The 25,740-nt window shown below is 36.5% G+C and overlaps 1 protein-coding gene across 43 annotated transcripts in view; it reads right to left on the bottom strand.

Annotated features, from left to right (window-relative positions):
* The window catches only part of PCM1 (pericentriolar material 1), an 88,203-nt gene that overhangs the window by 28,516 nt on the left and 33,947 nt on the right, over positions 1 to 25,740 (bottom strand). For 34 of the 43 annotated variants that reach the window (XM_082444449.1, XM_082444488.1, XM_082444490.1 and 31 more), the window contains 11 exons: positions 21,997 to 22,151; positions 21,723 to 21,852; positions 20,254 to 20,394; positions 19,534 to 19,724; positions 17,963 to 18,166; positions 16,154 to 16,373; positions 15,919 to 16,064; positions 15,203 to 15,390; positions 12,594 to 12,765; positions 9,686 to 10,044; positions 2,130 to 2,294 (listed from right to left, as the gene is read on the bottom strand). In XM_082444449.1, the coding sequence (XP_082300575.1) occupies positions 2,130 to 2,294; positions 9,686 to 10,044; positions 12,594 to 12,765; positions 15,203 to 15,390; positions 15,919 to 16,064; positions 16,154 to 16,373; positions 17,963 to 18,166; positions 19,534 to 19,724; positions 20,254 to 20,394; positions 21,723 to 21,852; positions 21,997 to 22,151 (2,071 nt within the window). The remainder of the gene's footprint in view (positions 1 to 2,129; positions 2,295 to 9,685; positions 10,045 to 12,593; positions 12,766 to 15,202; positions 15,391 to 15,918; positions 16,065 to 16,153; positions 16,374 to 17,962; positions 18,167 to 19,533; positions 19,725 to 20,253; positions 20,395 to 21,722; positions 21,853 to 21,996; positions 22,152 to 25,740) is intronic. The other 9 variants (XM_082444453.1, XM_082444455.1, XM_082444474.1 and 6 more) reach the window with 1 other exon arrangement.

Below are 25,740 nucleotides of genomic sequence, written 5' to 3'. Positions count from 1 at the left end.
TGTGTTGATGTGACTGATGACGACTATCATAATAAACTTCTACCATTCACTCTTAGAAGCATACACATCAAAGGGAACCTCCCACAACCCCCGAGGGAGAAGAGGACTGTATATAGTTCAATACTAGCAGCCATACATGCTACAATCTCATGATCATATAACAAAAACTACTATTACTTGCCATAAAGAATTTTAGGGTAATGATTAAAACTATAACTAAGTCTTTTTAGAAAAGAGGAATATTTATATTATTCAAACATTTTTTTAGTTCACCAAAATTTCATGGTTATATGTTTCTAAGTGACAGTAATAAGATCTGAAGTACTATGACCAACTATCAATTATTTAGGTAACTGACATCTCAGTTATTAAGCCTATCAATTTAGTGCCTTTCTCCAACCTCCACCCAACTGTTTACTGTTTGAAGACATCAGTATTTGACAAAGATAGTGAAAGGAGATGGAAACTACAAAACTTTGGTAAAATGCTAGGGTCGGAACAATAGAATTGGTATGTTTGACAAAAGGATCTTGGACTTAACAGGAGACCAGGATTAAAACTTCGGCTCTACCATTTGCTAGCAATACGACCTTGAGGAGGTCATTTCAAAATATGAATAAATGTGATGTTTCTTTTCTGATTACAAAAGAAATAAATACTCATTATAAGTTTTAGAAAATATAGAGGAGTTTAAAGATAATAAAACCACTATTAACATTTTGATGCATTTTCTTCCAGTTTTTTTTTTTAATCCAGATTTTTGTTTAAAATAGTTGGAATCATAATGTTCAGTCAACACCTAAATCCCAATTTCTTCTTTTCACTTTTGTTTCCTTAGGATGGATGCCTACAGGTACTGGGTTAAGGGCATGACTTTTTTCCCCCAAAACTGTACCAGTTTATATTACTGGTCCTTTATGAGCACTGGGAAAAAACAGGCACCCCCTCTGATCATGTTTCCTCATCTGCAAAATGAAAATAAAATGAATTCAAAGGATTATGAGGCTCAAATGAGATGAGTAATTTGTTTAGTTTGTAAACAGTAAAGCATACTACAAATGGTAGCTACTATTATCATTTTCACCAAGGGTCTTACTGACAACTGAAAATTTAGAGTCTATATTTACTGCCTCCCTCTCCATATTTCTTTGAGATGTACTTATTCTTTATAAATCAGGGACGTGCCAGTACTTACTTAAACTAAAACGGCGGCGAATACTTATGACTCCATTCATTCAATAAACACTCACTGAGCGCGACTCCATTCATTCAATAAACACTCACTGAGCGCGACTCCATTCATTCAATAAACACTCACTGAGCGCCTGCCATGTGTCACGCTCCATGCTAACATTGAAGATACAAATATGAAAAAATATCGCCTACTGCCAAAGGACTCAAAAGGTGATACAGACACTTGAACAAGTAACTACTACATAATGTGATACAGGCAACAAAAGAGGTTTACACAGGCTATGACAGAAAAACAGAAAGGAGAAAGGGTAACCTCTCCCAGCTTGGATTTGGATACAATTCCAGAGTTGCAGAATTAAGATTTTATTTAAGAGCCAGCAGAGAAAAAGGCTTACAAAGAGCAAAAAGGACTTGAGGCAGAAAAGACAACTGCTGAGGTGGCTATGGGAAAACTTCAGTTCAGTGCCACTGAAAGAGTCAAGTTCAAGGCATAGGGTGTGAGAAATGAGTCTGGAGAGGCAGGAAGGAATCAAATCTCTGCTGGTCTGGTATGTTACATTGAGGCATCTGGACTTTCTCCTGCAGGCACGGTGAAGGCCAAAGATTTTAAGCAGGGGAACGATGTGATTTTATATCCAACTCTTATTCAGATAATATTTTCAGAATTTCAAATTAGGAGTACCAAATTAATGTCAACTATACTTGTTCATTCAAAATTTTATCAAAATGCATCAAAAGATAGTATCACAATAACAATAAAATATATTTCCAGTTTACACTTCTTGATATCAAGAACTGTGTACTGTAAACTCTACTATAAAACCTTTCACATGATAGAAAAGTGTGATAGATGAATTTTAAGCTTGTTTTAATATAGCTTTTCAAATCTAAGGTGAAGAAGTCCTTAAATTAAAACAAACCAAAAAAGAACATACCTGACGATATTTCTGTAGACCTACTATGTCTTATTACTTTTTCCAGCTGCTCATGATTCTTTCTGCTGAACACTTTCGCTTGAACAGGCGCTTCAGTCTGGGCTGAATGTCTGTTCCTACTTTTGCAAGGTTCACATGTGCTAGACATACTGGCACTTTCATACCCTTGAGTAAAAAAAGTGACAGCTGTTATCAGTTGCAACTAACTCAGACTGAAAGGGAAATTGATTTCCACAGTGAAACAGTACAGGTCACTCAATTTAGAATGCTGTGAAGGCCTGGTATAACTAGAAATCAAAATAGTAAATAGTATGTTTCGGAAAAATCTTTGCGATAACCTTTGGAGGCATAGGATAACAGTAATAAATTCTAACACTTCATTGTCCTTCGATATTCATCTCAATGAATATATCCCCACTCAAACTACATGGTAGACCTTATATAACCCAAATTCTCTACTAGACTCCAAGCTAACAATTTTTCAGTATTAGGAAATACAAGAAAGAATCACATCTAATCTATGTATGTCCATGATAGACAGAAGAATAAGGGGCATTAAATAATCAGATGTCTGCTTTTGTATACCTTTTGTTTAATATGACTTGGTATAAAGCCTTCCCCACCCATAGGTTATACATATATTCTGTTAACTCTTCCGAGTTTTGGTGTTAATATTTTTTCCAGTTCCTTTTCGGCATCTAGCACAAGGTAGGAATTCAACTTTATTTTGTTCCACATGGATGGTTGGTTACACCTACCCTTTTCCCACTGAATTAAAATGCAACCTTGGTCAATATATTAAATCTCCACACTTACTGGGTTTTACTTCTGGGCATTCCATCTGTTTAACTTATCTATTCCAATGCCACAGAAGTTTTACACTATGTTTAAACACCTGGTAAGACAAGTCCTATCTAGCTTCTTTTCTTAGCTATTTTTGGACACTGGTCCTTCCACAGAAGTTTCGAGATCTTTTTCCCCCAATTTCAAAAACAATCCATGAGGATTCAAAATAGAAACACATTAAAAGTATTTATTAATTTGAGGAGGATTTATTTATTTTTAAATATTTATTTATATATTTATTTGGCTATGACAGGTCTTAGCTGCAGCACGGGGGATCGTTGTTGCAGCGTGTGGAATCTTTAGTTGCAATTTTATACATTCTAACTTAAGAACATAGTTATGCTTTTATATTTGCTTAATCTTGTTTCGTGTTCTTCAAAAAATTTTTTATAGATCTAGTACATTTCTTGTTAAATTTATTCCTAAGGATTTTTTGTCCCAGTAGCTTTGGATACCACTACGAAAAGAATACTCCCTGCCACTTCCATTTCTACTGGGTATTACTATGATAGAGAAAAATATTTACAAACTTATTTCATAATCTTATTTCACAATTACTTTACTAACTTAGCTAACTTAGGTAGCTATTTTCCAGTGTCTCTCGGGCTAGCTTAGAAAATATATAAAATTTGTTTCCCTCCTTTTCAAACATTTATTCCAATCATTTAATCTTGTCATAATACTTTCCAACCAATGCTAAATAATGATGGTGGTAGAGAAGGAATCCCTGTTAATTCCTAATTTTGATAGATATATCTCTGGAGTATTTTCATTTACAATAGTGCTTGTAAGTGGCATCAGCTAACAGCCTTTATTATATTTAAATAACTGCCTCCCTTTCTAGGTGCATTTTCATTAGGAATGACTTAAAATTTTATCTAATCTACCGCTATGATTACATGACTTCTGTCCTGTAATGTGGTTGATATAATCAATTATGTTGACAGATTTCCTGATAATAAATCACAATTACACTTCTGTAATAAACCCTGTTGACAAGTCTAATATTCTTTTCATATACTGGCAGGTTAAATTTGCTAGTATTTTACTTTTGAATTTACATTAATAGCTGAGATTAAACTACTGCTGTCTTTACTGAACTGTTACCTCTCCTTTTCACCTTCCCTTATATAAAGGTCTCTATCTGATTCATATGTTGTCTCTATAGTTTTCTTCAGATAGGACACACCAGTATCTTCTTTCATCTTGACAGGTGAAGAGTCACTTGTCGGAGAGTAGGATTCTTGAGCTGTAGTCCCTTTTTGTCCACAAATGGATGTCACTTCACTTCTACTTTTTTAGGTTTTAAGTAAGACTGTCTGATGTCAGTTTGGTTTTTCTCATTATATGCAACTTGTTCTTCCAACCTGGAAGCTTAGAGGATTTTTACTTTTTCCTCGGAATCCAGGAACTGTATCAGTCTATACACAGGGGGGAAGGGGTGTGTACTTTCTCTTCCTGCCTCCTGGCTGGGCAACAGTCAACTATTTTGATCTGCAGTCTTGAGTCTTTCTTCATTAAAGATTCCCTTTTATTATTTGTTGAATTACTGCCTCTCCACCTTTTTTTTTTTTTTCTCCTTTAGAACTCCTTGTATATCAGATCTCCAAGATTTGTCCTTAAGCCTCTAATCATTTCTCTCTTTATTTTATCTCTTAGTACTTTTTGCTCTGTGTAATGACATAGTTCTTCCCTTTAATTTTCTAGGCCAGTAATTTGGAACTTAATAGCATTTGTCCTCTTTTTCAAATAATCTAAACATTAAATGTGAAAATCATTTTTTCTAGTTCTAAAGAATTTACGTTATAATTCAATCTGCTTTTTAAAATAATTCAATCTGCTTAAGTATTCTTATCATTTTGCTCAAGTGAGTATTTCCTTCAATAATTCTGTTTTTACTAGATTTTACCTGTTCTAGTGGTCTGCTTCTGTGACTTCTCTCTGGCTGCTGGTCCCTTTTATGTGCACTGTTATGTTCATTGGGTTAGTCCCGACTCTTATCTACCCTTAAGGCTGGACCCAACTGCTGGGCGGCTTTAATGGCAGCATGCCGACAGTGCTTGGAAGTCTCACGCCCACGGTGAAGCAATGGTCTGGTTGGCGAGCTGTCAGCCTCCCATCAAGACAATGGAAAAGGAAGCCTCTCGACTGCTCAGTCTCCTCAGCTGCCAAGGTAAGTGCTTTACCGTGTTCAGGGTAGGGAGGATGCCGCCTCTTTTTTCAGTGACACCCTTTCCCATTAGTACTTTGAAGTGGCAAAAGACTGCTACTCCTGGACGGGAGGGAAGCGCCCTCCCCGTGGAAGGAGGGGTTGCATGGATCTCCTCCAAACAAGTTTTCTCTAAGAACCACAGGGCTCTGATTTTTGCTCACTCTCTGAAAGAGCCAGCAGAACCTAAAGCCTTGCTGCTTATCTCTCTAGATCACAACGGCTGCTCTGTTAATAACAAATTAGTTCCCAATATACTGTCAAATTATTCTCTGTGATATCCTATCTGGATTCAACTTCCCTTTCTTTCTCTAAGGCCATCATTCAAGTTAGGACTTCATCATCTCATGTATAGGTTCCTGATTTCTTTGTTGGTCTCTAAGACTCTCAAGCCACTCTCATTCATTCTGCATGAAACTTACCGGAAAAAGAGCCCTGTTGGTTACTTTGGACTATTACATAAAAAGCAATAAAAGGTATGACTGCCAAGAGTAATACGTAAAATGATATAAATGGTAGTACTATTGCTTATTTAATTAACAGCAAACATAGCTCTGAAGAAAATAAAGTATGTTATTCTAACAAGAACATTTATATAAATGAAATTAAGCTTCTAATTGCTGTTACTGAATCATGTGAAAAGTGCTGAATGGATTCTAATCAAAATTAAAATATATATTATGTAGCATACAGAAAATTCTCTTTAGGGAGCCCCAGTAGTGAGAAAAAACAAAAAAATAAAAATCAGTCATCCTCCAAAAAAGCTAAGACTGTGAAGAGAAGCATGCTATAAGTTTTAAGATGCTAATAAAAAGAGGGAAAAAAAACCCCCATGGTTTTATATGAGTCCCAATTTTAAAATATCAAGGGCTAGATTTCCAAAGTTAAGGTACTACTGTTGATTAGTTTCTCTTTGGGGCACTTTAATAGTAATCCTCCAGGGAAAGTAGAAGATTTAATGAAAGTCAGTAATGCTTCAGAGTAACACTGGCCAGGCCAGCTGATATAACAGTGGCAACATCGACATATGATGGTCATTATTGTAAGGGGGTCATCTCCTGTTTTTCTCAGCACGAGTGGCTGACAGAGCTAGAGGAAACAGTATTTCTAGTTGTGTCTCCATTACAGGGAAACAGCTCAACCTGAGCACCCTGGAGACCTTCCATGCACCCACACAGGCCACACTGGGAAGGACTGAACCGTCGCTGAATATAAGTCTTGGCGGAAGGCCTTACGATTTTCCTCTCTTTCCCCTGAAAGGCTGTCATGAGAGAACTTCTCATCTCCTCCTGGGCTCTGATGAAAACATGAGACCGGTTCGCCTCACCCCCTGAGGGTACATCTCCATTCTCTACCGTGGCTTAGCTACAGCACAGCATTGGCTCCTAGGCTACAGGGTGCCCCACCACTCATGATGCAACTATCATCTGGCCCCTTCTGTTTCAGCATCGCCCTTGTGGTGAGTGGCATAAGGGACACAGGGAGCTGGCACCTTTGGCCACCCTTCCTTTCTCTGACTTCATTAAATAATAAACTCTGAATCTAAAAAGGGCCATATCTGTCAGGGCTTATCTTGCCTAATGCTAGACATGCATTTTATCTCAAGCTTCATTAGTGAGCAAGAAGAGTGGGGGAAGAAAGCAACGAAAAGACTCAGGGCCAGGAGGAACCCGGAAGTCAGCATACTGAGGACCATCTAGACTATGTGCTTCTACTCCTCTCCAATAACATCAAAAGAGGAAATGGGCCTGGTAGAGCGTAGCCAAATTATGGGTCTGTTAACCAAGTTATATGTCTGATAACTCAAGTACCCAGCAAGGCAAGAAGTCATGCTCAACTCATAAAGTCTGAATTTGAACTGAAGCTTAAAAGATAATTAGCACATAATTTGTAAAATCTTACTTTGCATGCAATAATATGTATCTTTACATATAAAGACCTTCTAAAGATTACCATCATTGGTACATTACCATCATGTGAAACAAAGTTAAATAAAGATTTAGCATGCTACTTCTGAAAGACTGTCAACATGCACAGAAAACATAGAAACAGCTCAAATTTGGAACAATATAATTGGCTGTACTATATCTTTTAAGACAGCAACTTAAGTCCCACTGTGCTGGCCTATTTGCCATATCCTATTTCCTTCCCCAGTTCTCTCATCTTCTCTTCTTGCTTCACCCTGACTCTACATTACTTTTCCTATTGTTACTACAATTTGGAATGCTTCCCAGTCTTCCCTCCATCGACCTCCATTCCTACTTCCTTTAAGACAGAGTAAACATTCTTTCTTCTAAGAAATCATGGCTATCCCTATCCCACAAAGAGAACAAAAGCAACATCAATTAGTGGTCTAGCTCAGCACTTCTCAGACTTTAATGTGCATGTATTCGTATTAAAACATCTGGAATCTTGCTACTATGCAAGCTGAGAAACAGTGCGTACTGATTCAGCCGGTATGAGGTGGGGCCCAAGAGCCTGCATTTCTCGTAAGCTCCCAGACGATGCGGATGCTGCTTGTCCGCGGCTCACGTGCTGCGTAGCAAGGACTTGGCTCATTTGATTTTGCTACATATTATTTTGACTCTGCATATATTAGTTCGGTTCTCCTATCAGGTCTTTTATCTTTGTGTGTGCACCTTAAAGTGGAGCTCCCACTAACAGATGGTCTTAAAGCCCTCTTGAACAAATGTGAATGTGCATTTTTCGCAAGTATTTTTATACTTAAGTATGAAAAAAGAGAGCAAATAGATCAGAAGGCCAATCTTTGCCTTGAAGTAAAAGAAAAGCTGAATTGTATATCTGGAACCATAATTCTTCAGAATAAAGGGGTTTCAAAAATACAAATACACCAGGATTTCTAGGCTCAGGCAGACATGGCCGTATGTTGGCTGAGTGCCCTCTAAGACCCTGCTACTCAAACTGGAGCCCACAGACTGCACTGTCAGTGCTGACCAACAATGCATGGGAGAGCTTGTTAGAAATGCTGACTCTCAGGTCCCTCCTCAGACTGACTGAATCAGACTCTGACTTTACGCAAGATTCCCAAGGAGATCCGTATGAAACATTATAAAGTTCAAGAAGCACTGCCCTAGCACACTCAAAATAACCAGCTGAATGAGAGAATGCCGGGATCACAAATGTTAGTTTCTTTCCATTTACTCATATGACAAAAAGCATTCTGTTGGAGCAACTACGTTAATAAGAAGTTAAGAGTTACCCAGAGGGCCTCTCTCAAAATGGTCACTATCTACTTAAATCTTCTCTAGTGGCACCAAGAGTGACCATGGAGAAGGCATCGTAGTTGTATTTTCATTCATTTGAATGGTTTCAGATCACTAAACTACTAAGTAATCAGCTCCTCCCAAACCTACGTAACTGAAAAATTATTTCAAGGATGATAATGTGTATGCTGAGAAAAATGTTACCCCTGTTCAAGTTTGCTTGTTTAACCATGAAATCAGAGTCTTCACATGGGAGCAGGAGTAGGAGCCCAGGACTTTAGGAAACATGAAGTACCGAAATGAAAAAAAATATATACACGTATTCTTTTTCACATCCATAGTTTTCATCAGATTTTTCAAGTGTTCCATTATCCAAAGATGGCTGAGATGAACGCTGCCAAAGCTTACAAGTGGATTTTTAACTGCAGAGTGTCCCAGGACCTTTACTACACTTATAATGTATTGTGAGCTTCCAAGAGAGGAAGTTAGTGGGTGCAGTGAATTTTCACAATTTTCTGATTATAAGCCTAGAATATTTTGCTCTTAAGCACCAAATACTATCTCCTTGAAGGCAGAACAACCTTTCAGGGCCACAGCCAAAAAGTGTCCCTTGCAAACTGGAAGGAGCATCCTTTAACTACAATATTCCAGAGTTTAGCTAGTAAATCAATTTTTAACCTAGTGTTAGACTTCAGTAAGTTCTTCAAAAATCATAAAAAAATCTGTTTTTTAAAAAAGTGGCATGCAGTGAACACTATAAAGAGAACTTTGATATTATACTCAATGACAAGATTCAATAAAATATGGATTAATGTTTTCTCCTATCAACTAACGTTCAGTTCCGGAAGGACTAAGAGCAAACCTGTTCTAAAAGTGACTTCATCTACATGATATTCAAAGATTGCAATGTAGTCAGAGGCCCACATTTCTTTAAATGAATCTACCGCGGATCTAGCCAGAAGTCATGAACAAAGTCTTGCACGTAATATTAAACGAGAGAACAGTAAAAGTTCCAAGCTGATAGGAACCACATACATAGTAAGAAGTTTTAAGAGGCACAAAAAAGAATAAATGCCATGTTTTAAAATATCTACACCATTAAACCCTATTTGATAAATTTTATTTAAAAAGTTCTCAAAGGTAACTAAAAATGACTTTGCTCAGGTGGGTCTACAACAGTGCCTCCTCATCAGTCACGCCGAAATGATACTCGCCAACATGTGAGAGTGAGGGTGCCAACATTTATGCTCATCAAGCCAACAAATTGCAGTACTTACCAGTATTTTTAACTCTGCTTTTCAGCTGAGCAGAATGCCTCTTCTTACTCTTTGATTTGGGAGTTTTATCTTTAGATGCCAGGCTGGCCTGTGCAGATGCTTTTCTTGACTTGAATGTTTTAGTTACTGTTGTTGGATCTACCGGGTCAGGCATGCTGCTAAAGCTCTCTAGCGACTCTTCATCGAATTGGCGTCTTCCCCTACTGGCAGCTAATTGATTTTTGCGGTGGCCATTTGTTGTTTTCTCTACAGACACTGCAAATCCAGTCTTGAGAAATGGTTTTTCTCCTTCACCTGCTTGGTCATATAACCATGCTGTCCTACTGTTCTCCACCTCCTCTTCGGGCTGTTTTTGATTCCTTACCAATGAAAATAAGTTTTTATATATTACAATGATATATTTCTATATCTACTGAAAACTCCAGATATACTTAATTTATAGTCTACTAGTAGATTCAGGTAAATAAAAACTGTCAACAGGCTATAAAAATATTCCCACAAAATACACATTAAAAATGAAAATATTACACAGGCTAAGGTACTTAAATTACTTTAAACTTTAATTTTATACCTTTCTCACTAAACCATTTTCACTAGTGAGACTTTCAAACCAAAGATCCAGCATTCATGATGGAAAGAGTGGGAAGGTAAGATCAAGGGAGGATGGAACATACAAGGAAAAAACAAAAAACTTAAAGAAACAACTGAAAAAGAACCACAGTGAAAAGTTTGGAAACAGACATGGATCTGTGTCACCTAAAGCAGTTCCAATATAACCAGAATCTGGTGAAAACAACTGGCCATGTAACTAGTAATTTATTTCTCTGCACATTAAGTCTTGTTTAGCTCTGTTAGCTTAGTGTCATTTTCCAAATTGTATCTGCTAAACATTGGCATCCCTTAATATGTTAATAGGTATTCACTGGTTATCTAAATCTGGGAAAAAATACGCAAAACAAAGTTAAACAGGTCTGCAGTACTTCTCAGAACTTTCAATATGCCAATGTGTTTTATAAATGTCTTCGAAGGGAACATAGTGAACACGTTGTCTGCAACTTTTTATTACAGAACCTGACATGGACAACAGAGTTCCTAAGAATATAATTTGGGAGACATTGATCTATAGGGATTAATTCAAGACAAAGATTAGCAAACCTACAGTTTACATGCCAAATTCAGCTTGTTGCCTGTTTTTCTGTATGGCCTGAGAGCTATGAATGATCTTTATATTCTTAAATCGTTGAAAAAAAAAATTAAAAGGAGAAATATAGTTTATGAGACATGAAAATTACATAAAATTCAAATTTCACTGTCCATAAATCAAGTGTTCTTGGAACACAGCAACTTATCTGTTTATATATTGTTTATAAATGCTTCTGTGCAAAAATGGCAGAGATAAATGGTTATGACAGACACTATGGCCTGCAATATTTACTACGTAGTCCTTTATAGGAAAAGTTTTCTGACCCGAGCTAACAACTACAATGTTTCATCTGACCTCTTTGTTATCTCCAGCCATTTAATTCAGGGAACCTATAATAGCTGAAATTTTGGAAAGAGATGAGGTCTAATCTGAAGTAGGTCTAATATCTAAAATAATAATACCCAGATGCATCTTTTTTTTTTTTTTTTACTACCAATTACATGTAAACTATAGATAATAATGAAGTAGGGACCTTCCATTAGGAAGGCCATTCACTAAAGCTTTGAATAAATGTTTATTGCTTGTGATGGAGATTCATTCAACCACCATTTCTCAATGTCAGTTGACCACTAAACACTGTTTTAGGCTCTGACAATAGAATACTTTCACAGAGTAACACAAGATTTAGTAGGAAAAAAAGGTTAGTGCAGATAAGAAAAGGAGTCAACAAGGTCAGGGAGGTCTACCACAGGATTCCTGGTGGTGAACACGAAGTTGAATTTTAAGAATTTTTGGTTAATTAAGTAAAAAACAAAACCAAAATGTTCATGATTTAACAATTAAACTGTCAAAATGCTAATTTAAGAGGCTGAGACATGCCCACACATATAACTAAAGGGAGAAGTAATGTGACCTATATATTTATAAAGGGATAGGAAAAACAAAATCATAGAGATACTTCTGACAGAACAAGCATTAGGCTCAAGTGACCTCTGATTTTTCATCCTTTTAAAAAGTTTTTCTGAAGTAAATAACAACAATAAAAAGGCTATAATCTTTTTACCAGTGGGCTATCAAAATCATTTTCTGGATTAAAACAATCATTAAAAACATTATTTATCGAGCCATAAAAATGCTTTAGAGAATGATTAACCTGAGCCAATCCAATGAGTCTTTCACACACTATTTGGGTCAAAATTGTAATTGGGAAGATTATCGTATTAAAAAATAATAAATGTGAGAAACAGAGAGAAAAAGGAATCCTGACTATGTATCACTAAAACTTCCTTGGCAAAAGTTGTTTTTATAACCTAATAGTACTCAATATTACATTTGGATGGGCCTTAGGAACTTACTCTAATCAGGGGCTATGAATCAAACAAAGGAGCCATCACTTTGTAACAACTATCTTCCAGCAGTTAATATTAGTTTCTATTTCTAAATCAATGAACAGTGAACTGGTATAACCTTAAAGACAGATATCAAATCAAGGCCAAAGACACTCTATGGATTAGGTCATATCCTTCCCAAAATGAATCTCACAGGACACCCTGATCAAAACTCTGAACCGCTCTTGTACCAGGGTTAGCAGCAGGTATACGCCTGAGTGACATCTGGTAAGATGTCAAAACTTCACATTCCCAACACTATCGAGTCAGACAATCACAAACATCCTCCCTAATTACATTCTCAAATTACAGATAATTAGATGTAGTCACAAAGTGATGTTTAAGCAAATAATGGATTATGTTTACAATCAAGTACCTTTGTTTTTCTGCTCCAACAGAAGAACTACTTTCAAAAGGTTTTGGAAAAGCCATGTATTCTGTTTTCCCTGAAGGATTCTGGGCTAATGGTTGCTGCTGTTCAGTGGGTGTAGAAATATTTTGAGAAAAATCTCCAAAATTAGAAGGAAATAAAGGGCTGAAATTCATACCTAATAAATAAAAACAATGGGTAAGACAACAATAAAGAAGCACCTTTAGCCTTAAAATGAAATTTAAAAATACTTTTAATTAAATATGCCATTCAAATCCACCAAAAGGAAAATCTGTGATTAAAATAAAGTAACACTCATTTATTCAATCACTGTTTTACAACTCAGTCAGCTATGTTTTCAGCATTGGTGATTCAAAGATAAATGCTGATCCCCAACCCCTTAAGAGCTAAAAGTTAGCAAAAATAATGCTTGATATTTATCAGAGTATTACTGGGTACAAGGCTCTACTGTAGGCACGTTACATGTTACTTCATTTAATGCTCAAAACAACACTGTGAAATAGGTATTATATTCATTTTACTAGTGAGAAAATAGGTTTAGAGATCAAATGCCCAGTAAATGAAAGAGCAGGTTAGATCTCGGGTCTGCATGGCTCCAAAGCTTAGGTTCTTTACACTCTACGTGGGAAGTAAAATATAATCACATACTTAATATATAGTGCTGTAACAGAGATACTTACAAATGGCTACTTACAACTTGGGGGAGAAGGGGATCAGGGAGGGTTTCACAAAACTGAACTAGATTGACTGGGAAGAACGAACAGTCTTCGTACAGGGTTGGCATGGGTATAAGGCATATTATGACAAAAAGGAACTGCATGTGCAATTTCTTATATTATTTGTTACTTAAATGCCTACTCAAAAAACATCTGCTGGGACTTCCCTGGAGGCACAGTGGTTAAGAATCCGCCTGCCAATGCAGGGGACACAGGTTCGAGCCCTGGTCTGAGAAGATCCCACATGCCGCGGAGCAACTAAGCCCGTGCGCTGCAACTACTGAGCCCGCGCTCTAGAGCCCGTGAGCCACAACTACTGAGCCCGTGTGCCAAAACTACTGAAGCCTGCGTGCCTAGAGCCTGTGCTCCGCAACAAAAGAAGTCACCACAGTGAGAAGCCTGCGCACTGCAACAAAGAGTAGCCCCCGCTCGCCGCAACTAGAGAAAGCCTGCAAGCCGCAACGAAGACCCAATACAGGCAATAAATAAATAAATAAATAAATTTTTTAAAAAGTCTGCTGCCAATATTAATCCACACCTAAGAACTGAAAACCTTGTTAAATTGTTTAACACCATTGCTTTTATAATCCTGTTAAGAAAATACACTGTATCTGTGGATATTTATATTCACAAAGCCCTCCCAACCCTTTTCCTCTTCCTATATTCTCTGGCAAACACCTTCAACTCCTCTCCCTTCATGACTCACCTCACCTAACTGATCATTCTACCTCCAGAATGTCTTTAAAATTACTCCTTTTTCTTTACCGCTACTGCCGATGCCTCAGGTCGAGCTGTCATTCCTTCCCTGCTGTTACTGCACTAGCCTTCCACTCACCATCTATACCCTTAGCGCCTTCCCTCCAATCTCAATCAACACTATCACTAGTGTCATCTTTTTAAAATATAAACCTCATGCTATTCCTCTGGATTAGCAGGATTCCTCAAAATCCTCCAATGGCCCCTCTAGTAAGCAGCAGAAAGTCTAAGCTTCTTTGCACAGCACAAAGGCCTCCACTGCCCTCCAGCCACATCAACTACCCTTCCCCTGCCATGGCCCTAAACACGAGCCATACTTCATGACCTCTAAATTCCCTAAGTAATATACTGTTCCATTGCTTTGTAACTCTAAGTGGTTCCATTAATCAGAAAGTCCTTTCCCTTCTAATCTCCCTGGAAAAAAATTATATTCATTCTTTAGCTTTAATATCACTTTCTCTAGAAAAAAAGCGATTTGCTGATAATCTCTTGCCCCAAGGAAAAGTAGGCCATTCACCTCATCTGCACCACTGCTACAGCACCCATGGCAAAGCACTAAGCATTTATTAGCATTCTTAGCTTCTTCACTAGACCCTGAATTCCTTAAAGCATCAGGCTTACCATCTTTGAATCCCAGTCATTTATATAGTGTCTGGCACATGACAGGTACAGAAAAAGTCTGAATAAAAGCCTAAACTAAGTAAAAGTAAATATAAGCCTAAACCAAACACCTTTACTCTAGTGGTATATCTCCCTACTAAGACACAAAGCTCCTCTACAAGAGCGTTGCTTTATTCACCTCTCCTCTCCTAATATTTTACACAGTGCCTGATGTACAGCAGCCAGTAGACAGGTTAATTCCCTTTCTCCTTGATAAATAGTTGTTGAATAATTCAAAGGTAAAAGACTAAGCAATCATTCATAATTTACTTAATTTCATTAGCAACCACATTCAGTTTAAGCGTTCACTACAAAGCATCAATGTAGAAAAGAGTTTATAACTTTCTTTGCAAACATTTCCTACCACTCCAAAAGGGACTGATAAAAATCCATGAAATAGACGAATGTTATTCTCAAACACTCTGCATTTATTTATTTTCATTTAAGTTTTCAGCCACTTACCTGGTGCAAATGATGAAAAATTAGTAAACCCCGGTAGGTTGAACAGATTTACAGGCTGTGCTGGAAAGCTGAAAGGACAAAATAAACTGGGAGAAGGAGGGTGTGATGCACTACTGACTCTTTCCTTGCTTCCAGGATTTTCTGGATGATTTTGTTGGCACATAAGTTCATTTAGCATTTGCTTCAACCTGTAAAAATTTAAGGAGTCAGTAATTTAAAGATCAGTTATATTACCATCTATGTAAAGTACATCCAGAAAGAATATATGTAAGACATGATTCAACAGTATGTGGAACAAACTGACTGCTCTGATGTTTACTACAACAAATATCTGCTTGTCCTGCATGCTTAGTTCAGTAACTTAGCCTTTACAACAAGAACTGCGCTTAGCACTTCTAACAGATAGTAGGCATAATTACAACAAACTCATTGTTTACATTGCTGTTTACAGCTTTACTGAGGTATAATTTACACACTATACAACCTACTTAAGGTAAGTGTAAAGTTGAGTACTATAAAATTTTTTTAAAAAGTCAGGTCCACAGTATGAAAAAGGAACATTGAACAAAATCTCTGCTTATAAAATTCTCAGGTGCCAGAGAATATTCGAAAATGATACTTGGCTCATGCCCTTTTCTCCCAGAAGGTAACTGTAAAACTCTTGCTCAGTTTTAGCACTTACTATACACTCTCACTACTTCTAAGAAACAGATTACCTTTGTACATTATTCTGTTGCCATGTTAGCTGGGTATAGCACTGGTTCAACTGGTGCATTATAAGGTGTACTTGAGGAGATGCAACATTGCTGGGCATAACACTGTAAGGGCCCGTGAGAAGAGTTTGTAGCAGACAAGATAGAGTCTGTGGAAAGAAAATTTTTGCAATAGTTACCGATGACATGAGAAAAACGTGTACTGCTTCAAAAACAAGATAAAAAAATTCTACTTTACCTGCTGGTCTTGCATCAAAGTCTGACAAATATTGACACTGAAATCAAGTTGTTTCTTTAGCTGATTGATTTGTTCTTGCCACTGTTCTTTCTCTTCTACGTAAGAGAGTTCTGACACCCAGCGAAGGTTTTCCTGACGCTGCATGCTGATATTCTGTTGTCTTGTCCTGGCTAAAGGACGATAATTTCCATCTGCTGAAAAAGGGCGATTGTTCTTCCACCTAACACAAGATTTAAAGCATTAGGTCATCTTATGTAATTATTTGGTTTTTAAAATCTGGCAATAAACCTTGATACCCTGGTCCATACACCTGTATTCTCTTCATAGGACTTAAAATGTATGGAAAATAGAATGAGAAAAATTCTGGATTTCTAGTCTTATACAATTTCATTTTTCATTCCTTTTGAATCTTTTTTCATTTATGTTTTACCGAGAAGTGTCTATATAATTCTGTATTCTTCAAAATGAAAACAGTTATGGGACTTCCCTGGTGGCACAGTGGTTAAGACTCCACGCACCCAATGCAGGGGGCCTGGTTCGATTCCTGGTCAGGGAACTAGATCCCACATGCATGCAGCAACTAAGAGTTCGCACGCCACAACTAAGGGGCCCGCGTGCCGCAACTAAGGAGCTGGCGAGCTGCAACTAAGGAGCCCACCTGCCGCAATTAAGACCCAGTGCAACCAAATAAATAAATATTAAAAATAGAGAAAGTTTGCCATTAAAAAAAAAAAGAAAATAGTTATAGTTATTATACCACAAGCATTTTTCCACTCTTCATGCTTTAAGCTTAGCTACATAACATTCCATCAAGTGGAATTACTTAACCATCTTTTATACATGAAATATTTTTCAGTTATAAATAAAAACGTAGTAAATATTTTTGTTGATAGATCTTTTTCACTATGATTTTTATTTTTGCTTAATTCCCCAAAACAAGAGTGAAGATCAAAGCTTATCAATCTTGATCTTATCTAGCTGGAATCTATCTCAACGACAGTACTCTTGTGATACAATAAATATCATATTTGGTCTTTGTCCCAGGTTCCCAGCACAGAAGCTCCTAAAGCTCTTGGCCATCTCCTGAGTGACGACTGTCTTTTGTTATTCATAATGAGCGCCTTCTTGTCAGGCCCTAGTTATTAGCTTCATGATGAGGGCTAGTCACCAGAAAAACCAACCAGGTGTTGGGGGCTGGAACTTTTAGCCCCATCCCCCAGCTTTCACGGAGGGAGACTGAGCTTCGTCGTCAATGGCCAGTGATTTAGTCAATTCTGTCTATGTAAAGAAACCTCCCTAACAACTCCTCAACAAGGTGGTTAGGACAGCTTCCGGGTCGTGAACACAGTGAAGTGCTGGGAGGCTGGTGTGCCCAGAGAGGGCATAAAAGCTCTGTGCCCCTCCCCAAGCCATCCCTGGCCCTGCACATCTCTTTCACTTAGTTGTTCTTGAGTAGTATCTTTCATAAGAAGTCAGTAAACAGAAGTATTTTCCAGAGTTCTATGAGTTGTTTTAGCAAATTATGGAACCTGAAGAGGGGCTGTGGGAACCGCCAAATATGTAGCCAAGTCAGACAGAAGTGTGGGTGCCCTGAAGACTTGAGACTTTAAAGCGGCATCGAAAGTGAGGGCACTCTTGTGGGACTGAGCCTCTTAACCTGTGGGCTCTGCCCTGACTCCAAGTAGTTAGTGGTGGAATTAAATTACATTGTAGGACACACAGTTGGTTCAGAGAACTGAAGAACTGCTTGGAGTCAGAAAGACCTGAGACTCTTCAAATCAAGCAAAAAATTAAAACAGTGAAACTAACCTATTTTTAGTTTCCTTTACATTATAAGAGTTATGATTTGCACTGTTAGGAGGATACACAGCAAAGTTATCATTGGAACTGGCATCTTGCTCCTCCTCCTCCTCTTCTTCATCTGTCCGAACAACTGCTTCAGAAAGGTAACCATCTTCATCTCCTTCTTCGTCTAGTGCACACTGGGTAGAACCTCCCCAAGTTGCCATTGTTCTAGAGATTAAGAGACAAAACACATGAGATCATTCTGGAGATGAGCTAAATACTTTACCGCCTATTATGTACCAGACACTGTACCAAAAAAAGAAAGAAAAAAAAAATATCACTGTACCAAAAAAAGTGTATGTATATATGTGTGTGTATATATATATATATATGTATATGCATATGTGTGTGTACATAAAATTTCATTTAGTCATAGTAACTATGAGGTGGATGGTACTCTCCAACTGCTGTTATAATCTGTTTACGCTACCTTCCAGAAAACAATTCTTCATATAAATTAAACTAGTAATCATATCCCCTGGAACTTATTCCTAAACTAAACCCCTCTCAACTTTCAACTTTTCCTTGAGTCACAGTTTTCTAGATCAGAGTTATCCAGTAAAACTTTCTGTAATAGTAGTAATAATCCATAGCTGTGCTGTCCAATAGAGTAGCCATTAAGTACACATGACTAATGAGCACCTAAAATGTGGCTGGTGTGACACAGAAAATGAATTTTTAATTTTATTTAACTTTAAATAGCCACCTATATTTAGTGGCTGCCGTACTTGAAAGCACAATTCTAGACCCATGGTTCTCAAACCTAGATGTTTAACAAAACAATATAAAGAACTTTTTTAAAGTATAGATGTGTGGTACACAGAACACAATAAAATATTAAAGATATAGTTTGATCAATAAAATTCATATTGGCACTCCAAGAACAGGAATAGTTCTTTTATGAGCATGAAAGAGAGTAAGGTTTAGTGCAATGTTGCAGAAATGCCATCTGACACCAAAAGACTAGGTCATAACAAATTTGGATTTCAAAATTTTAGATCTGAATACTACTATAAAGATAAGTAATTAACTGATCTTATAGATAACCAATTCTTTTAGAAATAGTCTAAATATGGAAATTTCAAACATAAATCCTAAAAACTGAATGTTTTATACAATAAAATGTTTTCAAATTCTTAGGAAATTTACAAATAGCAGATACTCAAGTTAAAAAAAAGCACTTATTTCTGGACTGATAGAAAAGCACTATAAAGTATCAAGCATTTTCTTTTTATAAACTTGAAACTTAACTAAGAAAATAAGGCTTATATACTCAAGAAAATCTGTATCACCGTGTGAGCAAGTGTCTTAGTAATTTTTTTAAATTTTTTAAAAAGAGAGAAAGGTGATGCTGTGAGAAGTTAGAACAGAAAGTAGCTGGATTTAGTCAAACTGAGTCACAAAGGTGATGCTTAAAACACAAGTCTCACTGCAACAGCAGATTTGTGCTATGATGCAGAGGGGAAATGAGGCCGCCTATCCTACAGGCCGTAAGTAGGTGATATTTTAAAAAATGATTTAAACAGCTCTCTTACTTTTCTGTTCTACTCAGTTGAGGCGTACACAGGTTCTCAGACCCATCACTTCTCAGTGAAACAGCCACTGGAGATGTAGTTTCAGCCAGACCTTGCCTCCTCTGATGTTCAGCCATCAAAGCTTCAAGCTGCTTTCTTCTCTGTCGCAGCTCTTCCCTTAACATTTCGTGTCTTCGCATTTCTGACCACAACTGTTATTTTAAAAATTAAGTCAAGTTAGTGTAAATATCTGGACTTGTTTTAGCCTTAAAGAAAAACAGCCTAATACTATTGTCAATACCAACAAATATTTCTATTCTCACTCTATCCTTTTTACACTGAGACACCCAAGAAGGTCAAAATGATATTTTAGTTATAAGAAAAAATTAGGCAATCATTAATTCTTTATGAAAACAGGTAGCACCCAAGTATACTTTATCAACTATTAAAAGAAAGTTACAATGTTTTCTATAAATCCCATATAAATAAAATGCCAAAGGACAGGTTTTTCTAATTGAAATGATTACTATTTACTATAACTAACCCTTTCATATAATTCTGCCAAATATTTGCTAATAAAGGGCAAGGCTATTTTGAAAATATACCAACTTAATTACTTTTTGGAAAAAATTATTTCTTCCCACAACTAAAAGATACATAATAGGCTACATTTAAAAACATGTTTCACAGATATTCAGTTTTCTTCCTTAAGACCCAGGAACAAGGTACAACATACAATACCTCATTATCTACCACTGAAGAATCATCAGGTTCAAAAGCAGATTTGCTTGTACTGGCTTCATTTTCATTAACAGTTGGGGTTGAAGTAACAGCTGGCATGTATTTTTTTGTGGGACAATTACCCGCACTAGTGGCTGACAGCTAAAAATGAATTAAAACTATTATGAGGAATTAAAGCAATTATATGTTAATTTCATAAACGCAATTATTTCACTGCTTCTCTAGGGCTCTAGTATCATATTTAATTTATTACCACCAGACTTCAGTTGCCATCATGATCTAAAGAAAATCTGACATAAGAAAACAAAGATGAAAACACAGGCTAAAGTTGAACAGTAGTAACCAACCCTCCGAAACAACAGAGACATGAGGGATAAAATGTTACTGTGGAAAATTTCACATACTCAACCCAACTCCGACATATATTCCTCTGCACATTATTTAGATTGGGAACAAGAAAAAAAGGATTAAAGTAGAAAAGGTAAGCGCCTAGAAAATAAAGTTATATTAGAAATATCACTTGATATGTTTCCCTTTCTTTGAAAACAAAACCTGACTGAAGAATAAAGCTAACCAATAAAGTATAGGAAAAATCTCAAAGAAGAATTGATATTCCCCTCCCATATTAACCCTCCTCCTGATTACCTGATGTGGTCAAAGACTGCACATTCTCTGTTCAATCTCAAAAACCCATGCATTGGGACTTCCCTGGTGGCGCAGTGGTTGAGAACCTGCCTGCCAATGCAGGGGACATGGGTTCGAGCCCTGGGCTGGGAAGATCCCACATGCCACGGAGCAACTGGGCCCGTGAGCCACAATTACTGAGCCTGCGCGTCTGGAGCCTGTGCTCCGCAATAAGAGAGGCCGCGATAGTGAGAAGCCCGCGCACCACGATGAAGAGTGGCCCCCGCTTGCCGCAACTAGAAAAAGCCCTCACACAGAAACGAAGACCCAACACAGCCATAAATAAATAAATAAATAAATAAATAAACATTTTTTAAAAACCCATGCATAGGGTACTATTTAATAAGCATATATACATTTAATATTCAAACTACAAAAACAATATTTTAATTTCCCTAAAAAACTCATGATGGCTTAACAGCTTTATTATGTAATTTTAGGCCAGTAAAAAATGGAAATGCTAGTCCCTTAACTGCCAAGTTCAAACCAGAATATTTTAATGTAATACATAGTTATAAACACTCATGTTCTGAATCTACAGCCAGCCAGCCCAACAAGTGAAAGAATGGGAATAATTAGAGTCAATTCCTATGTGCTACCTTTCACAGTATAAATGTACAGTATCCTTAACACATTTCATTTGTCCATCCATTTCATTAATCATAAAATTAAGATATAAACCTATCAAATTAGCACTAAAAAAAGACAAAGAGTACTTTCAGTTGACATTAAGATTTTAAATATCTTTCTTCAGACAAACAGAAAGAAAGAAATTTCCTAATTACCTGTAGGTCAGGACATGCCTTTTGCAATGCTTGAATTTTCTCTTGAATCTCAATCAGTTTCTTTCTTTCTTCCTGCAATTGTTTGAGCTCTCTCTGTTGCTGCTGTAGTTTAGCCTCATAAAATTTCTCTCTATAATTAAATTGACATTATATTTGTGGACTCCAGTAAATCTGATAATAGCATTAAGCACGATGTAATACAGTACCTAGCGGAGTACCTTCTCTCTAATAGGCACTAAACTTTTATGACCTGAAAGCCAGAAGCTTAACATACCTTGCCTTTTCATTTACTCCAGCATCTTTCTGTGTTTTATTGGTGTTTCCTCTAGTGTTATTTGCATTTCGTTTGGTGTCTTCTGCTGCTGGGTAGAAACCATCCAAATTTGAGGTATTGGCAGAGATAACTCCTTGATCTGCTGTATCATCATCCTAAAACAGCATCATTATATTAAAACAATCTTGATATCTAAAGACATTATCCAATTCATACCTTAGTAAATACAACTAGGTTGTAAAATTAACACAAAATTTAAAGCAGTAGGGAAAGCATATGATTTTGAGCAATGAAATTCATCCTCTACCAATGGCAGGAAATAAAGTACTAAAACTAAAAACAGTACATTAATAATTTGAGTTGCCAATTACCCAGCAATGGCAAGTACTAGTTTGCCTTTTCTTTCCTTGGCCAGATTCTAAAATCAAAGAAGAGTTTTCCAGAGAATATGAAAAAGATACAAAATATATCATTGGAGCTGAGAACTCTTGATATTAGATACTTTTTCTTCAGATGTGACTTTAACAATTTAACAACCAATGTCTATTATCACTTGTTCACTTAAAAAGCTTTCCATTTCCTCACTTTGGTCTTTAGTTTGCCAAACAAGTACCAATGGCTCACAATACAAAAACGAATGAGAATGTACCACCTCAAATCTGTAACTACTGGAAAAACCACAAAAGTTCATATCTTCCTAACAGTAGATACGTATCTTCTGTTGAAATCAATGTGCTTATTAAAATGGAGGACTGGGCTGGTGGCGCACTGGTTAAGAATCCGCTTGCCAATTCAGGGGACACGGGTTCAATCCCTGGTCCGGGAAGTTCCCACACGCCGTGAAGCAACTAAGCCCATGCACCACAACTACTGAGCCTGCGCTCTAGAGCCCGTGAGCCACAACTACTGAGCCCGCATGCCACAACTACTGAAGCCCGCGCACCTAAAGCCCGTGCTCTGCAACAAGAGAAGCCGCCGCAATGAGAAGCCCGCGCGCTGCAATGAAGAGTAGCCCCCGCTCACCACAACTAGAAAAAGCCCGCATGCAGCAACGAAGACCCGATGCAGCCAAAAATATATATAAATAAATTTATTTTTTAAAAATCTTATAAAAAAAGAATGGAGGATTGGAGGTAACCTATGACATTTTCTTAAAAACATTTAATATTGTATACTTTATATTTACTCATGCTTTCTCTGCAGAAATCAACTGAAACTTTAACCTTTGGAAATAGAGAGTTAAAGCTAACTTTGACTGTAAAACTGTCTAATCGATTTTAAGCTTATAGACATGGTATTATTCTGGTCTTCTCATCAATCTAAAAGCTAACCTGATTTATTACTAAAATGGTAAGATTAAAAAGAAACTGAGTTGGGACTCAAAAACAGAGAAGCTGGATCATGAGGCATTTTCACACAATAAAAAAGTGGAAAAACCAAAGTATGAAAAAAAAAACTACATAAAGTTTCAGATTGTCACACGAGAGTGTCTGAACAACTGAAATGATATAAACTCCAAAGCTAAAAGTAACTGACTGAAGAATTATTGTTTCAACACATGCTGCATCACAGACTAAGGAACCATATAAGGGCCATATAAGTTGTCTAAGCTAATCTAATCAAAAAGAGTAATAATAGTTTTATACAATCATGATAACTATATAACTGTTTAAACCTTCTCCTGAGTCTCCTGGGAAAGGATATAAGTAAGGGCACAAGCAAAAGAAGACTATCCTTAATAAAATAAGTAAAATGTATCAATCTTAAACATATAAAAACTTGGGGAGTTTGGATCATTTTTTTTTAATAGCTCTCAAAATGAGGACCCTTAATCCCTCTGTGTTGCAGTTTTCTCATTTTTCATACATGTTATTTCAGGTCTTAGAACACTCGCTAAAGCAAAAGAGCTGCATTCAACATAAGCCTGAAATTAAGCTGATACATCTATAAGCCACCAAGTTATTCATCATTTCTGATCTATTATTCCCACTCTGGGCAATACATCTGAGGAGAGGAGTCATAAAGAAAAAATGAGAAAGTAATTAACAAGTACAATGATGTTCATGATAGCACAACCTATATTCTTATTTGCTTTAGAAGCTGTCTTAATTTTTTCAAATGGTACTACTGTCATATGATCAAAGTTCAAAAAGTAAAAAAGATGTTTAGAAAAATCTCCTTTCCATCCTTTTCCCCAATTCCATTCTCCACAGGTAACCAGTGTTATCAGTTTATGTATCTGTCTACAGATATACTTTGAATATACAAGCAAAAATATATACATGTGTATATAAACCTGTATGTGTTTGTTTGTATACATGTGTTTATGCTCCTTCTTCCCTTCAACACCCCTTCTTACAATAGGAAAACCTTAGAAAAAGCCAAAAGTCAATTCCAGTAATGGTTAAACAAGCTATATGGTATCTCAATAAAATAAAATGTAATTAAGGGTATAAGGAAATGGATTCATCCACCACTGCTTAGATATCAATTAATATAGTCATTCTGGAGAGCAATTAAGCAGTGTCCATTAAAATTAAAATGTGCATATACTCTGACAAAGCAATTCCACTTCTTCATATCTGCTCTTGAAAAACACAAATGCACCACAAAGCTTGTGAAAGAATGTTCATTGGAGTGTTGTTTCCAAATAGTGAAAAATTGGAAACAACAAAAGTAAACATCAATAGGATGTTAGATTAACTAAACTAAGGTCCACTGATACTACAGAAAACTATGTTGCAGCTAAAAAAAAGAACTGTATTTACTATATATATATATATATAAAACATATGCACAGTAGCATCTGTGAAGGAGAATGGGATTATGAATGAAGGCTCAGAGGGAGTTTACTAGTAGTGTTTCCTTTAATTAAAAATGAGAGCACATTCATCTTTCACTTGAGTAATTCAAAATAAGTAGCATTCCAAAAGAAGTTGTGAATAACAATTGAATTTTTTTCATTCATAAAAAAATTGTTTTTCTATACATTAGTGTGGTTAATTTTAATGTTCTATACTTCATTTTTTTCAACCTAACACAAGCTAAGCAAACCTAAATGAAAACAAATCACTCATTAATTTTACCAGAAGTTTTTTGGCTTCCAACAATCATATAAATTTCAATACTTTAGGAAGTCTCTCTTAAAAGATATTTTTCTAGTGATTATGTTACTAAGAATATATATATATATATATATATATATATATATAAACAGATGAAAAGGAATGATTTTAGAAAGTTCAATCATTCTTAGAAAGTTTTATACCTAGTCTAATAAACTGCAAAAAGCCTTTGGACCACATCAGTCAATACAGAAGTGTTAATAGTTACATAATTTCACGTTCATACATTCAAATGGCTTTTTAAAATTTACAACTAGTTCCAACTTTACTAATTTGGCCTTACTGAATAAGACAATATGGTTTTTCTTCTACATCAAGTGAGTTAAGATCTCAGCCAGAATGTCAGTCTCAACTCTGGCTCTGACAATGGTATAACTCTGGTCAATTAACACCTTTAATCTGTGTATCTGCCTCACTGAGATGTTACCAAGTTCTACGTGATATAGAACTGGGGTCTCCAGCAAAAAAACAAACAAACCTGTTTTTGTAATAGTTATACTGGTGCATAGCCATGCTCATCTGTTTGCATTCTGTCTATCGCTGCTTTTGCACTGAGTAGTTGTGACAGAAACTGTATAGCCCACAAAGCCTAACATATTTACTAAGTCACCCTTATAAA

Source organism: Balaenoptera physalus, assembly GCF_965194825.1.
Source record: "Balaenoptera physalus genome assembly, chromosome: 21".
NCBI lineage: Eukaryota > Metazoa > Chordata > Mammalia > Artiodactyla > Balaenopteridae > Balaenoptera > Balaenoptera physalus.
The sequence above is the reverse complement of the archived record's forward strand: the minus strand, read 5'-3'. Positions and strand labels throughout refer to the sequence as shown.